At 35.5% G+C, this 17,092-nt stretch overlaps 2 protein-coding genes and 1 pseudogene across 2 annotated transcripts; 2 read left to right on the plus strand and 1 right to left on the minus strand.

The window, feature by feature from the left end:
• The first annotated feature begins 2,984 nt into the window (after positions 1–2,984).
• On the plus strand, positions 2,985–5,316 carry LOC140865362 (probable polygalacturonase). The gene is made up of 6 exons (XM_073269976.1): positions 2,985–3,040; positions 3,291–3,632; positions 3,773–3,893; positions 4,058–4,232; positions 4,333–4,403; positions 4,518–5,316. Exons 1-6 carry the CDS (start codon positions 3,005–3,007, stop codon positions 5,234–5,236), a joined length of 1,464 nt encoding a protein of 487 aa, XP_073126077.1. The 5' UTR covers positions 2,985–3,004; the 3' UTR covers positions 5,237–5,316.
• A 1,994-nt stretch (positions 5,317–7,310) lies between these two features.
• On the plus strand, positions 7,311–8,605 carry LOC140861671 (probable polygalacturonase; annotated as a pseudogene).
• A 119-nt stretch (positions 8,606–8,724) lies between these two features.
• LOC140865124 (small ribosomal subunit protein eS10z-like) lies at positions 8,725–11,353 on the minus strand. The gene is made up of 5 exons (XM_073269640.1): positions 11,282–11,353; positions 11,109–11,157; positions 10,637–10,916; positions 9,650–9,785; positions 8,725–8,979 (listed from the first exon to the last, which is right to left on the minus strand). Exons 1-5 carry the CDS (start codon positions 11,282–11,284, stop codon positions 8,914–8,916), a joined length of 534 nt encoding a protein of 177 aa, XP_073125741.1. The 5' UTR covers positions 11,285–11,353; the 3' UTR covers positions 8,725–8,913.
• Between the last annotated feature and the right edge of the window lie 5,739 nt (positions 11,354–17,092).

Here is a 17,092-nt window from a genome sequence, read left to right on the forward strand (position 1 = left end):
GCATGTTAATGTCTGAGAACACAAATATGAGAAGTGAACTTCAAGTTGTTCTATCTGAGAATCAAAGACTGACAAACTTAGTGAACACTTGAAACAAGTCTTCTGTTTCATTAGATAAACTGTATGGAATGCTGAAACAGACTAGTGATAAAACTGGTCTAGGCTTCAACATGAATGACAACAGTTCATCTGAAACCAATACTCAGTCGTATCTGGAAAAGAACAGTTCAAAGTATATTAAATTTGTGAGATACAACACGATATATGAACATCTTGAGCCTGAAATGCTTGTTAAACCTCCAATAACTCAACATAGCAAACTTCTTCATAGGGTTGAGCCTGAGAGTTCAAAGTCTAGAATGACTAAGACGATATTAATTGAAAAGTGTATTATTATTATTATTATTATTATTATTATTATTATTATTATTAATTTGGACTACTTGAAAAATGCTTCACTTGGGCAAAAAGAAACAAATTATTTATGTGTCATTTATGTGTCGTGTTTGATAGTGCTACTTCTATTTATCTCCCAATGATTATTATAAAGTCTATTTTAAAATCTTTCTACAACTCCTTTCTTTTTTTCCTTCCTTTATTTTCAAACACACCAGGATCGAATTCGAGAGAAAGACGCAAGGAAACTAAATACTATTTGGATGGGAAAAAAAAAAGTTCATTGAAGCAAAGTGTGTAAACATTGATGAAATAGTTAAAAAGAAGATTACTGTGACGGAGGTTTGAAAAGTTTGCGGATCATAAATAATGGACGTTGATCGGGCAGTTGCCGGTTAGTAGTGGTTTTTGGCTTCTTGCGGAAGGAGTCGATTTTGATCGCAAGAACGCAAGCCTTTTAACGAATGTAAAAGATTATTTTCAAAATCAAATTACAGATGATTAGAAGTTTATGTATGTAATATGACAATGAATTGTATTTATCTATGTATATCTATACTATTTATACTATTTAGTATTTAATAAAGCAAGAGGGTGTATTAGTAACTATTTTTTGATATTTTTATGTGAACTTTCAAAACTAACTCTATCAAATAAATTAAAAAAAATTACTATTTAACAATTTCAATTTAATTTCATGCAACTTTCCCACCATTTCATGCTTCAAATTTAACATATTTTAATTTCAAAATTCAAAAATTAACTCTCACATATGTTTACACCTACTTGAGTTGGTTTCTTATTTTTTTAAAAAGATTAACAAGTTTTATTTATAAATTATTTTTTAATATGATACTTTGATAAACACACGCATTGCGTGTGCAAAATGCTAGTATATATTATTGTTGGGCTATTTTTTGTCATTTTAATCCATTTATAAAGCAAAAAGGCACGTAAACCTATTTGATTTTACTACAAAATTTTAATGTAACTTCACCAAAAAATTACAAAGTTTTTGTTCAAATTCGACAATTCCGTAGACAGGCGCGCGCAAAGACATATTAGCTATAGTGGTTGATGGTTCCAAAAACCAATTGAAGAAATTAAAGAAATAAGCGATGCGAAAAAGACAAAACGGATAAATGCAGTAACCAAAGGGATTATTATAACACAAAAGAGACAAACTGTAGATCTCCTCCAAAAATCCTCAGCAACAAAAACAAGAGAAAAAGGAAGATGATGGATATCAAAGACAATTAATGAACTATTGGGAGATTACACAAGGACAATAAATTAAAAATAACATTGCATCAAAAGATCGGGGTAACGTCGATGCTACCCCCAGGGTAGTGCCCTGGGGGTGGCGTGGCGGATCATGATTGGCCAAAATCAGTGGGCTCCACGTGGGACCCACTGATTTTGACCAATCATGGGGTTATATGTTGCTCGCAGGGTAGTATCCTGCGGGCAGCATGAACAAAACCGATCGGATTGTATTTGACCAAATCAACATCAGAGAAGGGGAACCTACCCCATGAGTATTACCCTATAGGACAGATGGATGTATTTTATTTATTCAAATTATGTGGGCCCCATATAATTCAATGGAACCCACATAATTTGAACCAACCAGTGATTGCCAACTACCCCATGGGGTAATACCCCTGAGGTAGGATCGAAGCTCTACCCAGAGAAGGCATGATAGAAATCTTCTCACGAGAAGAATGTGCATGATATATTTGCCTAATATATATTTAGGTTCCTTATGTTTCTCAATACATTGGAACAATTATTTTAGATTGTATGAATCTCGACAGATTGATTTAACTCCATATTACACCAGTTTGCTTCAATATTAAATGGATTACACTTAACAAACAAATTCGATTATTTTGAAGTCATTGTATTATTAGATAAAATGTGAACAAACAAGATCACTCATTTGACAGTTCCACGTGCAACCCATGTACACCTTGCTAGTTAATATAAAGTTGAAAAGTCATTTTTATGTTTATTAAGTTTTTTAAAAAATATAATGTGTATTGAATAAAAATTAAAAATTATATAATTTTTAGCATGTCCAACGGGTACAACACGAATTACTTTTTTATTAATTAAAAAAGAACATTTTTGGAAAGTAATTTTTAAAAATAATTTCTCAATAAAAAAAGAAAAAAACATAAAAACCCACATTGCTACGACAATGGTCAACGGATTCCGTAATAAATAATTGTTTTAAAAATCTAAAAGTCTTGATTAGATTGCAAAAATGAAAAATCTCCAAGTTTAGTATTCGTTTCAAAGCATGGACACTAAAAATCAAGCAGTGATGCATGCATTTAATTACTTTTCTTAGACGCCATTAAATTTGAAATTTCAAATATATATATTCTGTAATTGGCTGCTAAAGGTAATGCATATTTTATGTGTAGTGTAACGTACATTTGCCAAATTTAATCGTAAACATATCACGAGTCCATCACTGCAAAATTTTCTAGGATTTTCTCGGATTCGCATTTATTTTGGTAATATTATATACACATTTTGCTATATAAATCAACAATATTGCGCCTCACCTCATTCTCATACATTCTTCTCCACAATTACAATGGGAACTCACTCTATTTTTCACACAAATTTCAATGTAAGCATATATGTACGTATATATATATGTGTGTGTGTGTACACATTTAAAAAATTTTGTATATGTAAGAAACTAACCGATCGACAAAAATCTAGTTTATAAATAAAGTGTTAAATTTTTTTTCCGTTGATCGTTGATCGTCTTGGGCTTGAACACAATATATTTTTGTGGGATTTACATGCAAAAGATTAAATATCTAAATCTTGATACATTTTTGTTATATGATATGAAATGATATGGTTTTGTGCAGGTTACGAAGAGATCTTTGATCTGTTTCATTCTAGGGTTTCTGTGTATCGATGCGGCATATCCAAACTGTGGGGGCAACGAAGACCTTAAAGGCACAGTTGATTATCAGGCCATAAACTGCCGAAAGCACAGTGCAAGTTTGGCAGATTTTGGAGGCAAAGGAGATGGGAAAACGTCGAACACCGCCGTCTTTAAGGCGGCCATTGCCAATCTCAGCAAGGTTGCATCCGACGGCGGCGCTCAGCTCGTTGTGTCGCCGGGGCGATGGCTGACGGGGTCGTTCAGCCTCATCAGTCATTTCACTCTTTATTTGCACAAAGATGCTGTACTTCTTGCATCACAGGTTGTACACTACTCTCTTGCAATATACATTTTATTAGTACATGTCATCCAAAAATAGTGTTCTACCTAGAAATTATAAAAAAAAAAAATTTTACCGGTTTTGAATTTAATGACTTTATTTTATACATGTCTGAATATTAGGAAGAGTCGGACTACCTGTTGATCGATCCACTGCCTTCGTATGGACGAGGAAGAGACGCGGCGGGGAAGAGGTTTCAGAGTCTTATATTCGGAAATAATCTTACCGATGTTATAGTCACAGGTAACTATATATATATATCACGTACCTTGAACCGATGCCTAATTTTGATACTAAGAAAACATTTATAGAAGAAAAATTGAATTTATTTCATTTGAGGATCTTAGGCAAGGAGTTATGGGAAATTTCCATTTACTAAAAAGAGAGAAATATTTAATTGGTTGCAGGAGGGAATGGGACAATAGAAGGACAGGGTGAAATATGGTGGAAAAAATTCAAGAGCGGCCAACTTCATAACACAAGGCCATACCTCATTGAAATCCTTTATTCAAATCAACTCCAAATTTCCGATTTAACATTGAAAAATTCTCCATCATGGCATGTTCATCCTACATACTGCAGGTACTTATGCACGCACGCACTTCTTTTTCGCGATAGATTTCGTCGTCTCAAATAATGTCGACATAGTTTCTAAATAACATTTTCAATATATATTTCTTAGGGATGTGATTATCGAGAGGCTAACGATTCTTGCACCAATTGATTCTCCAAACACTGATGGGATCAATCCAGGTTACGTACGTTGATTCAAAGAATTAATTCCGAGCTAGTGAGATCACATTGATCTTCACTGATCCGCATGATGACTAATTAATAATAATTTATAAGCTACTTTTGTTAATTCAGATTCTTGCACCAACACTCGTATAAGAGACAGCTATGTGGTGTCGGGAGACGACTGCATCGCGGTCAAGAGCGGTTGGGACCAATACGGCATAAAGTTCGGGATGCCAACACAACACTTGAGCATCAGAAAGTTTACGTGCATTTCACCGGACAGTGCTGTGATCGCACTTGGGAGCGAAATGTCCGGCGGAATCCAGGACGTTCGAGCGGAGGAAATCTACGCCATCAACTCGCAGTCTGGCGTTCGGATCAAAACCGCCCCTGGAAGAGGAGCCTACGTGAAAGATATCTATGTGAGGAACATGACAATGAACACAATGAAGTATGCTTTCTGGATGACTGGCGCATATGGTTCCCACCCCGACGAAGGATACGACCCCAAGGCGATTCCGGTGATAAATAACATAAATTATATGGAAATCACCGGAAAGAACGTGACTATAGTTGGGAATCTTGCGGGGATCGAAGGGCATCCGTTTACGGGTATCTGCATGAATGATGTGATAATTGAGCTGGCTAAGAAGAAGATCAAGAAATCCATATTTTTTGGTGAGATCAAACCGAAGAAGTTGCCTTGGAATTGCACGGATATAAGCGGCACGTCGAATAATGTGAGCCCGACGCCCTGTGGTTTGTTGCAAGATAAGAAGGTTAAGTGCAGTTTCCCAGCAGATAAGCTGGATATTGATAATGTTGAGTTGAAGACATGTTCTGTTTAGTGTGTGATTTTCTTGAGTATCATTTGATGTCAACAATTCACAGAATTTTTTTTTAGTTTATGTGTTTTGTTTGACATTCAATATTGTGTTTTGGAACATATATGGTTTTTATGCATCAAGAACGTAATTTGAAGATCAAGATATTGTCATCTCATTAGTCATGATTATATAAAATTTGTTTGGATAGATTTTTTTTAAAAAAAAATTAAAGAAGTTTTTTTTTTTCTTAAAAAATTTGAAATGATGTTTGGATGGTAGAATTTGTTAAATTTCATGACATCAAAATAAAAAATAAAAAAAAAAAAAAAAAAAAGGAAGAAAGAAAGAAAGAAAGAAAGAAAGAAAGAAAGAAAAATAAAACGAGTGTATGGCCTATATATATGGGCTAGAGTGTAAATAATTGAGTTGACTCGAAAAATATATATTTATACATTTAATTCGATCGCGTTCGAAAATATGAAATTGAATTCTGAACTTCAATTTTATTTCGAGCCAAACTCAAGCTAATTATATTCGATATTTCGCCGGTCATTTAACGGATTTTAATAGTTTGATTTTTACTTTCGAGTTCGCTAACATGTTTCGAACCACAATGGAACCTTGATTTGAAAGCACAAAAAATTTAAAAATTTTCGAATTTCAAATGGAACTCGAACTCGAATATAACTAACTCGAGAGTTAAAATTATCTTTGATTATGTTCATGAACTCAATTAAGTTGATGTATACCCCTGTACGATGCTTCTGCTTGTATGCCTTCTTAAAAGAAATGATTATTTTTTGAAAATTATATTCGAACATTAAAACCAATTTTAATATTTTTGGTATAACTTCTATATATAATAAGTTGGCCTGTACTCGAGACTAAAGATTTTTAATGCAACACTAGTTGGACTAGGATAATTCAAAATTATGTCCTTATAATTTGCCATTATTATCAATTTTGTCCCTCGAGTTTTGTGTATATGAAAATTATATCCCTCAAGTTTTCGATTGTATCACGATTTCGTCCCAGCCTTTGGTTCAGAGTTACGAGTTGATAGTGGGTAAGAATACAAGATTTCATTCTTTGTTCCCAAATTGAATGATCAACATCCATAATTCCTAATTTCATCTCTCTTTGCATGTATGTATCCCCAAGCCCTAAATTAAACTTCGATTTATGAGTGAAATTAGAGATTATGGATAACTTAAACGGAAAGTCGAAAGTTTTTATTAGATAAAAATTTTAATCTATTCGTTACTTTTGACACATAAATTATTAATTTATCTTTAATTTTTATTGTTTATTTAATACTAAAGTTAGTATAATTATGAATGAAAAATATAAGTAGATGATATTTCTATTAGATATTGAATTGTGCAGGAGTACTAATGAACAGAAATACAACCTTGAAAGACACTCTTACATCTAGTAGATTGAACTATGATCAAGAAATAATATATTAGAAAACATGATGATAAGGAAGATGAAAATATTCACGAAGAAGTTTATGACAAGGTTCTTAACGATTTTCATGTCAAGCAAGATGAAAATTAAGGTACTTTAAATAAAAACAAACATAATAGACTAAGGTACTAGTGTTTGGGAAAGCTTCTAAAAATCACTTTTCAGCTTTTCTTTAACAAAATTATGAAATTTTCTGAAATTTTGTTAAAGAAAAGTTGAGAAGTGCTTCTTAAAAGCTCTCTCAAACACTATCTAATACTGAAATCTGACAATAAATATACAAGAAACAAAACAAGTTTCCATCTTTTTTAGAGTATGTTTGGATTAACAAGCTGGAAGAGAAAAAATGCTTTTAAAAAAAAATTACTCTTATTGTTTCAAATGTGTTTGGATGGATCTGCAGTGCCTTTTTTTTTTAAAGCCAAAATAAATGATTTTAAAAGACCCAGATTTATACCTTTTCAAACCCTTTTTTTTATAACTCAACTAAAAAAAAATGCTTTCAATCTATTTATCCAAACACAAAATTAGTACAGTTTTTACTATAAAAAGTACTTTTAAAAATCATTTAAAAAAACATTTTTTTAAAGCAAAATGCTTCTATAACCAAACTGGGCCTAAATAGATGAAATTTTCCACTATTGAACAGAGAGAAGTGTTAACATTGATCAATTCTCCATCATGGCATGTTCATTCGAACCACTGTTGGTCATATTTCTCTTTATCGAGAAATTGAAAAAGCCATACAAGGGTTTTCTCAGGCCTGTTCATATGGTACCTGACTAAGCTAAGTAATTCTACGAGACCAGTAGGAATTCAGATCTTTTCACTTCAACCGGATCCAATCACGATCCTATAATAAGAACAAGAGATCTCATCTCAAATAATGTCATAAAATAACGTTTCCTAAATCGCATTTTCAACATATCTTTCTTAGGGATGTGATTATTGAGAGGCTAACGATTCTTGCACCAATTGATTCTCCAAACGCTGATGGGATCAATCCAGGTTGATTCAAACCCCCTTTGAGAATCCAGAGTGGGATCATATCTTTATTGATCCGCATGGCTAATAAGATACAGCTATGTTGTGTCGGGAGACTGACTGCATAGCGGTCTAGAGCGGTTGGGACGAACACAATGTAAAATTCGGGATGCCAACAAAACACTTTAGCATCAAGAAGATTTACGTGCATTTCACCTGATAGTGCTGTCATCACACTTGGGAGCGAAATGTCCGCGGGAATCCAGGACTTTCGAGCAAAAGAAATCTACGCGATTAACTCAGTCTGGTGTTCGGATTAAAACCACCCCTGGAAGAGGAGCCTATGTGAAATATATTTATGTCAGGAACTAGAACATGAACACAATGAAATAGCTTTCTGGATGACTGGTTCACATGGTTCGCACCCGACGAAGTGGTACGACCCCAAGGCGATTCCAGTGATAAACAACATAAATTATCACGATAACTGTAGCTGGGAATCTTGCCGGGATCGAGGGGCATCCCTTTACGGATATCTGCATTTCTACTGTGACAATTGAGAGGCTAAGAAGAAGAAATCCAGTTTTTTTTGTTGAGAAGTTGCCCTGGAATGCAGGGTATCGGGACATCGAATGATGTGCGCCAAAAGCCTGTGGTTTGCTGCAAGATAAGAAGGTTGAATGTAGTTTCCATGCTTATGAGATGGATATTGATAATATTGAGTTGAAGACATGTTTTGTTAGTGTAAGATTTTCTTGGATTCTGATTGTCATTTCAGGTTAAGAATTCAGAGTTTGTGTTTTGATTAACATTTATAGCTTGACATCGATTGTGTTTCGGAACAGTAATTTTATGTCCTCATAGTGATTTTTATATACAGGAGGGGCATCCGGAGATGATCCAACGGCGGAGTTGCATCCCAACCTCTGCTGCTAAAGACTTGGGACAAATATCTTATTCCATGGTTCCACTAATATTTTGTTGCAAGTGAGACATTGCAACACAATTGGGATGACAAAAATTACCGAACACGATTACAGAAATACGCAGGGCCATTTATAGGGACAAGAATTACTCCAATAATCGAAATACCGCAATTTGATATCGGTCCGAAATAAACAAAATTGTAGACAACACCGCAGGACATCAAGGTATTCTTAATGAATACAGTTCGTTCAAGTTCTAATTGATAATGACATCTGAATTTCCAAAAAGCAAAATTATGAGACAACTGATCGCCCAGATTAACTAGGAGGCGCCCCACCAAAGCCACCAGAACCTCGGCCAAATCCAGGACGTCCGCCAGCGCCCTGCATTGTGAAAGAATTCAATGTTTTTAGTGCGGATATTCATGCACTTTCTTCCTTTTCTTACGATAATGTTTTCATACAAAACACGCTGAAGGATTCACAACAAAAACTTGTAAACTGAAGAAATTAGAGAATTCAGGCCAGTCCATGGGTCAAATAGAAAATGTACATTGAATCATTGATTACTTTAATCTCGTCAAATAAGATGTGATAACAAAATGGAAGAAACGGAAAGATCAAGAGGAAATTTTTCTAAAATGAAAAATATGCAAACTATGAGAACCCTCTCCTCCAAAGGAAGAATATCGATGCATTCTCTAGGCTATTTCTCATCGTCGATATGCATGTTGCATTGATACTCAAGTCCTTGAGAAGCAAACATTAAATGTTTCATGTGTGAATCAATTAAAACACATTGTTTTGGGAAGATGTTGCGAAGATAATACAACAATGTTTTTAAACACCTAATTTTATATTCTCAGAAATAGAAGCGCTGAACTTAAAAAGCTAAGTCATGCAGTCAATGAATTTCTAAAGAGTTAATCATGCTCTCAAACAGATACGGTAAAAACAGACCTCACAAACTTTTGTCAAAACAAGGGGGAAGGCAGAATACAAATGAAACTTATTCCTCATTGAGCAAAAAAAAAGTTAATGACAGAAAAGTTACCCTGAAGGCAGGTTGATAGTCAGCCGGTGCACCACCCTTCTCACCACCAAATTCACCGGGTGGCCCTCTTGGACCACCACGGTAGCCATCTCTATCACCAAACCTAGGTCTGTCGCCTTCGAATCTTGGAGGACCACTATGACATCAAAGAAAATAGCACATAATCACTAAAAAATATATAAAGAACATCATAACTTAACACATTGCATGCCACCCAAAAAAGAAAAAAAAAATGCAGCAACTCCTTTAGCATTGAGAAAACACAAGACAAAAGAGCTCAACAATTTATGACCACTCGAATTCATGCCAAAGTTAGAACAAAATAAAAAATGCAACACACATGATTTTACCATTAAAGTAAAACTAGATCTTATTGAACAGCAGACACAAATGAAATATACAGCCAACTACGATTTCCAATATCATCAAATGAGAAGATAGCCAATCCTCATAATAATGATAAAGAAGACACATTTCTCAGTAACATAGACATGCAGAATCTACAACCAACAAACAATCACATACATGAAAAAAATCACCAATTTGATGTCATTGAGTAAGGCAAGCACCTATATTCTATTCAGGATCTCAGACAGGATTGAGGGTGGAAATCAAAGGGGCTGTTTGAATATTAAGCTAGTGAAACTTCAACATAATAAAAAACATGTAAAAGTGCAGCATATTTATTTGTTTCAGGTGTGTGGGGGAGGGGGGTGGGGGGCAACTCTGCCTCTCTTGCCCCCTTCTGTCATAACCATTCAAACTTAACGAGTGAAAATTGACACTATCATCAGTAAACTAAACATGGTCTAAACCACCTAATTTAGCAAAGTATAGAGATCTAATAACCCATTAACAACAAACGTATACAATGAACATCGTTAACAACATTCACATCATTGGAATTACCTAACTGAGTAAAATATACAGATCCACCGACCAATTAACAACAAACATACACATGGACTAAACTTTATATGTCCTTACCGAGGTCTATCTCCAGGGGGACCACCCATTGGCCGGCCGAGTGGCTTGGCAGACTTCTTCAGCGTAGCAGGCACAATCTCTGATGGCAGGTTGAGGTATGTGCGCAAGAACTCAATTCCATCATTGGTAAGATACCAATAATAATGCATCCATGCGAAAGTCTCCCGCACATATTCCTTCGATTTGAAGCTCTGCATAAGCTTAATCACCTGGAGATTGGGAACATCGATTTCTGGATGCTTTGCGAGATTATAATCCTTCTTCGCATAGCACACACCCTCTGTAAACATACCAAAAAAGTATTCCAAACAGTATGAGCAAAACTCAACGCTTTAAATCAAAAGTACCATGTTCATATTAAAAACACAAAAATGCATATAACTACGTCACAATGAGCCCCAGAAATTAATGATTGCATTCATAAACCTCTATATACATGCAAGAATCCAAAATACCACAATATTAATCTGACCTTGGAACAGATACTTTGAGATCTCTCTCCGGTTCTTCTCTGGGATAATCTGAACGAGGAATTGAATCAAAATAACAAATAGATCGATAAAGATGGCAAATTACACGATTAAATTAAAACAAAAAAAATCAAAACTTTGAGAGATTAATGGCCATTGAGATGCACCGCCATACCATGGCTACTGAGCAATTCGACAGCGGGAGCTAAAATCTTGGTATGACGAGTATAACGAAACCCTAGTTTATAGATTGTGTTTTATTGTTGGGCTTGTTATAATATGTTTCAGGCTAAGCCCATTATATATGGGCCCTATAAAAAAGATATTATGGGCTTAGCCCACAACATATTATAACAAGCTAATAATAAAACACAATCTATAAAGGGCCCATATATTAAAAATATTTAGCAGTCCCTGATATAAAATATGGTAGATATTTATACTTACCATAATCATAATTATGTAGTGTTTGGAGAGCTTTTAGAAAGCACTTTTCAAAATAATTCTGTGTACTAATTGGATTCGTATAATTCTCTTCCATTGTTAAGTACACCGATCGATATATTTTATATGAATAGAATAGATAGATATCAAAAATAGTATTTATTATAAAAAGAGCATCATACTGTATTAAATTATATATCAAAATTTACTCGTTACATACACATATCGTGTGTGTCCGGTCGCTAGTATAATAATTAAAAAAATCGTGGAGATGACTAATTACCGTTTATTTGTTCTACATCCGTCATATTACCCTTTTTTTTATTCGCATACTATTTTATTGTTGTTACACATCTCTAAAGTATTTATTAATATCTAGTTTCATTCTGACTTAATATCTAGTTTCATCAAGTTTTTCTCACCAAACATTCCTATGAAATATTAAAAATATACGCTCATCTCCTGTGATAATTTAATAAGCATATATCCACCCTTAATCTTTTACAAAATTGCATGCTCGAGTTCGAATCTCTGTGTGCCATTTTTTTTCCCTTTTACCTTTTTTTTTATTAAAATATGTAAATTGTTGTTTTTTTTGACGGTATGTAAATTATTGTTTTCAATATATATATATATATATATATATATATATATATATATAATAAATTAATAATAATAATAATAATAAAAATTTGCAAACTAATAAAAAGAAAAAGAAAGGTCTATTCATTAAAACTAATAAAATAAAAAGTGAAAAACCCTACTCGTTTAATTTTTTTTCTAAATTTCCCCTAAAATTATATAAAATAAGAAATTTCAAACTAATAAAAAAATAAAATAAAATGGATATTCATCGTGAAAAGTGAAAATACATATGTTTTTCTTAATGTTTATATATATATATATATATATATATAATAAAAAATTTCAAACTAATAAAAATAAAAAAAGAAAAGGGTTGTTCATCTTGAAATGTGAAAAACCATATTCTTCTAATTTTCTTCTTCTTAATCAAGAGGTTTGGAAAAGTCCCACCCGCTTGCACGACTGCACCAAGTTTTATAAAATCCCACAAGATATTTTTGTATGCTAATTGTGGGTATTTTCGTTATTGCGATAGACAGATTGTTGAATCCGATATTTTGGTGATAACAAACAACAACTCATTGTATAGGAATGTGCTGCCAACCATTGTATTTCAGGAATCTACTACAACTTCTACCGGAAGCTTGTCAACCGCCTTTGCTCTCGACCGGCTGAAGTCACAAGCCTATCGACTGGCTATCAAAACCAGCAGAGGATAAATCTATCTACCGGAAGCTTGTCAACCGCCTTTATCTCTCGACCGGTTGAAGTCACAAGCTTATCGACTGGTTATTCAAACCAGCAGAGGACAAATATCTCTACCGGTAGAATGCCAACTGCCTATCTAGATATCTCGAGACAAGTACCTGTGACAAGATGTTCTTTGCAGGATCTTTTATTAAAAGCAGAACCGGCGTTTCAGAAGATTTGTTGACTCCTGCAAATCAAGACAACAGGTTGTACCAAAATGGCAAAAACACAGAATGACTGCAGATAAAGCATTCGACCGTTTATTCCAGTTTTGGACCCTGGAAGTTGTCTGCAGTGTACGATCCTCATGCAGAATCATCAATGCATTTATGAGCATTAAATGTGCATTCAATGCAGCATCAGAACGTTCAAAATAAAAACGTTGATGATTGACCTATATAAAGGGAAGATTGCTCAAAAAGAAAATATACAACGTGAACAACAACAAGTGATACGAGACAACGAAGAGAGACAAGCAACTCAGAAAAATTTCAATCACTTGACTAATATCAGAAGTCCTCATCTGATATACCTGAGCACACTTACAAGATCATTCATCTGCTGCTCAAATAAACCCTCGCCTACAGTTCACATATCTGATCGTCAAGGATCATCCTAGGGTTTTCAAGCCTCTCGACCGCTCTGCAGTCTGAGAAGCTCAACTCAACTATACTCAGTGTTGAAGAGACTTGAAGCTGCTCTGAAAGCTTCCACCAGTCTGATAAGAACTGAGAATCTTATCTGTGTAAATCTAGGAGTTTCGGATTAGGCATTGGATAAGTCCTAAGTCTGAAGTGGGTGTATTACAAGACGTTGTAATAACCAAAGTCTTCTAGTGAATTCCTTCCTAAGTGGAAGAAGGGGAGACGTAGAAGGATTAAGCCTTCGAACTTCCATAAAATCGTGCTTTAGCATTTACTGCCATTTATCTTACATCCTGCTCATACATTGCATTATAAACTTTGCATCACTAAAACCTCTGAACTATTTCCGCACTATTTAAAGTTGTTCAAAACGTTTTAGAAGTTGAGAAAACTGATTAAGTGAACTAAACCTCACTTGATCATTTTAAAGAAGAAGAAGAAAAGTTTCAGAGTGTATTCACCCCCCCTCTACCCTCTGAACCGATCCCAACAAGTGGTATCAGAGCGGGTTCCTTTCTCAACTGCTGATCTGAAGTTTTCAAATCATGACTTCTTTCAACAGAATTCCTATGTTCTCTAAAGAAGAGTATGATGATTGGAAAATTCGCATGCAGGCACATCTTGCAGCACAGGATGATGACATGCTATATGTCATAACAGACGGTCCTATCAAAATTATGAAGGTCAACCCAGCTCTAGCCGATGGTGCAGGACAAATGATTGAGAAACCAAGAGCTGAGTGGACCACTGAGGACAAAAAGAAGGCCAATCTTGACAATGTGGCCCGGGACATCCTATACAAAACACTGGACAAGAATATGTTCAGCAAAATCAAGTCATGTTCCACAGCAAAGGAGATTTGGGAGAAGCTCACTCAGCTGTGTGAAGGGAATGACCAGACAAAGGAAAACAAGCTCACTCTGGCCATTCAAAAATATGACAACGCCAAAATGAAGCCAGGGGAAACCATGGCTGAATTTGATGAACGGTTCAGTAGTATCATCTGTGATCTTATTGCTTTAGGTAAAACTTATACTAACCGTGAAATTGCTGTGAAGGTTATGAGAGCTCTGCCCAAAGAATGGGAGATCAAGACAGTGGCCATGAGAGAGTCAAAAGACTTGAGCAAGGTTGAACTGCATGATCTCTTTGCAGATCTCAAAGCCTATGAGTTCGAGCTCAACATGAGAACAGAAGATGAACCATCTACTTCTCAACCAACCAAGGCCTTAACCTCAACCGTGATATGTCCACCGGTCGAGGAAGCTCCAAAGAGGTCAGCTGAGCAAATCAGCAATGAAGCCATGACACTCTTTGTCAAGAAATTTGGTAAATTTATGCGTAAAAACAATTCTAAATTTAAAAATTATCATAAATCGGACCATACAAACGATGGTCCTACTTGTTTTAACTGTGGAAAGCCAGGCCACTTCATTGCAGACTGCACCAAGCCTAAGAACAATGATCAGAAGCAATTCTCCGAAAGAAGAAGGGGTAAGGAGGATAAAAGGACGTTTAGAAAAAGAAGAGACCAAAGGGTTCTAGTAGCAGACGAAAGCAAAAACAAGTGGGCTGAGTCTGACTCTGACAACTCCAATACCGGAAGCTCTTCAGATGACAGCGATGATGAAAAAGTGGAATGCCTTATGGCCGACATCGAAGAAGAAGCTGAGGAGGTATTTGACTTTGGCTCACCTGAATTTACTCACAGTGATTTAGTTACTGCTTTACACGAAATGGCTAATGAATACAAAGCATTATCCAAGGAGTTCGAGGAAGTAAAGGCAGAAAGAGCTGACCTAAAAGATAATTCAAGCAAATCAAGCTGCATGCAGCAAAAAGAGCTTGATGGTCTTAAGGTCAAGCTAAGTCTGCTGGCTACTGAGAACGACACCTTGAAAAGAGTATTTCAAGCTACCTTGATTGAGAATAAAAAACTACTTGAAACCATTAAGGCTTGGAATAAATCTTCGGTAACCATTGACAAGATTCAAGAAATCCAAAGACCGGTACATGATAAAACCGGTCTAGGGTTTGGAACAAATGAACAGTCTATGGAATCCTGTATTCAGTCAAGCCTGGACAAAGGCAATCTTAACAAAATAAGATTTGTCAGGTCCAGCACGATATATGAACACGATAAGTGCAGCTTTGACAAAATCAGAAAGTATCGAACGAACGAAGCTCTAAGCATAGAGGGCTGGGATATGTGGATCCCCAGACCTCTAATCAAAGAGGAACTTGGATCAAACCAAAACCTAATGAAAGAAGAAAGGGAAACCAATCTAATTTCAAAAGGCCATGGAAGGAGTCTAACTACTCTAAGAAAAGATGGTCAAAGGAGAAGCCTTACCAGTACTTTAATTGCAGGCCAGTTCAAAAGAGGTACAGGCTAACTGATGAAAATAAAAAAGGCAAGCAGCACACAGCAACCTCACAAGCACACACATTTACTGCCTATCGACCGCACAGATTTCTGGACACACACACGGGCAAACCTGTAAGGGTGTTCCAGGTGTGGGTCCCGAAAGGGCTAATCCGACCTGGACCCTACTAGATATGGGTACCAAAAGTTCTTCACTCTTTGCAGGTACTAAAAGTCCAAACGGGCGAGAAAACCACTTCTATCAAGGACACTACCTGGTATTTAGATAGCGGTTGCTCACGACACATGACAGGGAATCCAGAACTTCTAACAGAAGTGGTGTTGTGCAAAGGACCAAAGATCAGCTTTGGAGACAACTCCAAAGGTAAAACCGTGGGTAAGGGTAAGATCATCCATGGTAACATCATTATTAAAGATGTGTTACTTGTTGACAAACTATGCTATAATTTGATAAGTATTAGTCAACTATGTGACAATGATCATTCGGTCGAGTTTCACAAACACACTTGCCTCATAAAAAATGACAAAGGTGAGACTCTTATGACCGGTGTACGAGACCTAAACACCTACAAGGTAAACTGGTCTTGCTCACATATTTCTTCACCTACTTGTCTTACTGCTCATCATGATAAACATTGGTTGTGGCATAAGCGATTAAATCATCTAAATTTTAAGTCCATTTTTAACCTGAGGAAGCATGATTTGGTTTCTGGTCTGCCCGAAGGAGATTTTATAAAAGACAAAGTTTGTCCTGCTTGTCAACTAGGAAAGCAGGTGAGAGCAACTTTTAAAAATAAAGGGTGTATGTCTTCTTCCAAATGTTTAGACTTACTTCACATGGACCTATTTGGTCCTATACCAGTAAGAAGCATAGGGGGAATGAGATATGCTCTTGTTGTTATAGATGACTTTTCTCGATTTACTTGGGTCATCTTTCTCTCTTCAAAAGATCAAACTGCACCTCACCTGATTAAGCTTTTTAAACGCTTGCAAAATGAACAATCTACTGTGATAGATAGAATCAGGAGTGATAGAGGGACTGAATTTTTAAACACCACTCTTATGACTTATCTAGATGATCAGGGAATCAAGCATGAGTTGTCAGCTGCTAGATCCCCACAGCAAAATGGGGTGGCTGAAAGAAGGAACCGTACTTTAAAAGAAGCAGCCAGAACTA

Source organism: Henckelia pumila, chromosome 4 (genome assembly GCF_033568475.1).
Source record: "Henckelia pumila isolate YLH828 chromosome 4, ASM3356847v2, whole genome shotgun sequence".
In the NCBI taxonomy this organism is placed as follows: domain Eukaryota; kingdom Viridiplantae; phylum Streptophyta; class Magnoliopsida; order Lamiales; family Gesneriaceae; genus Henckelia; species Henckelia pumila.

What these genes read in the sequence shown, in the direction of transcription:
- LOC140865124 (XM_073269640.1), bottom strand. An exon ending in CTCAAAGTATCTGTTCCAAG is followed by an intron (nt 10,917 to 11,108) that starts GTCAGATTAATA and finishes GTATGTTTACAG; the next exon opens with AGGGTGTGTGCTATGCGAAG. An exon ending in ACTATCAACCTGCCTTCAGG is followed by an intron (nt 8,980 to 9,649) that starts GTAACTTTTCTG and finishes TTCACAATGCAG; the next exon opens with GGCGCTGGCGGACGTCCTGG.
- LOC140865362 (XM_073269976.1), top strand. Translation starts at nt 3,005, where the DNA reads ATGGGAACTCACTCTATTTTTCACACAAATTTCAAT. An exon ending in CTGTACTTCTTGCATCACAG is followed by an intron (nt 3,633 to 3,772) that starts GTTGTACACTAC and finishes TCTGAATATTAG; the next exon opens with GAAGAGTCGGACTACCTGTT. An exon ending in TACCGATGTTATAGTCACAG is followed by an intron (nt 3,894 to 4,057) that starts GTAACTATATAT and finishes AATTGGTTGCAG; the next exon opens with GAGGGAATGGGACAATAGAA.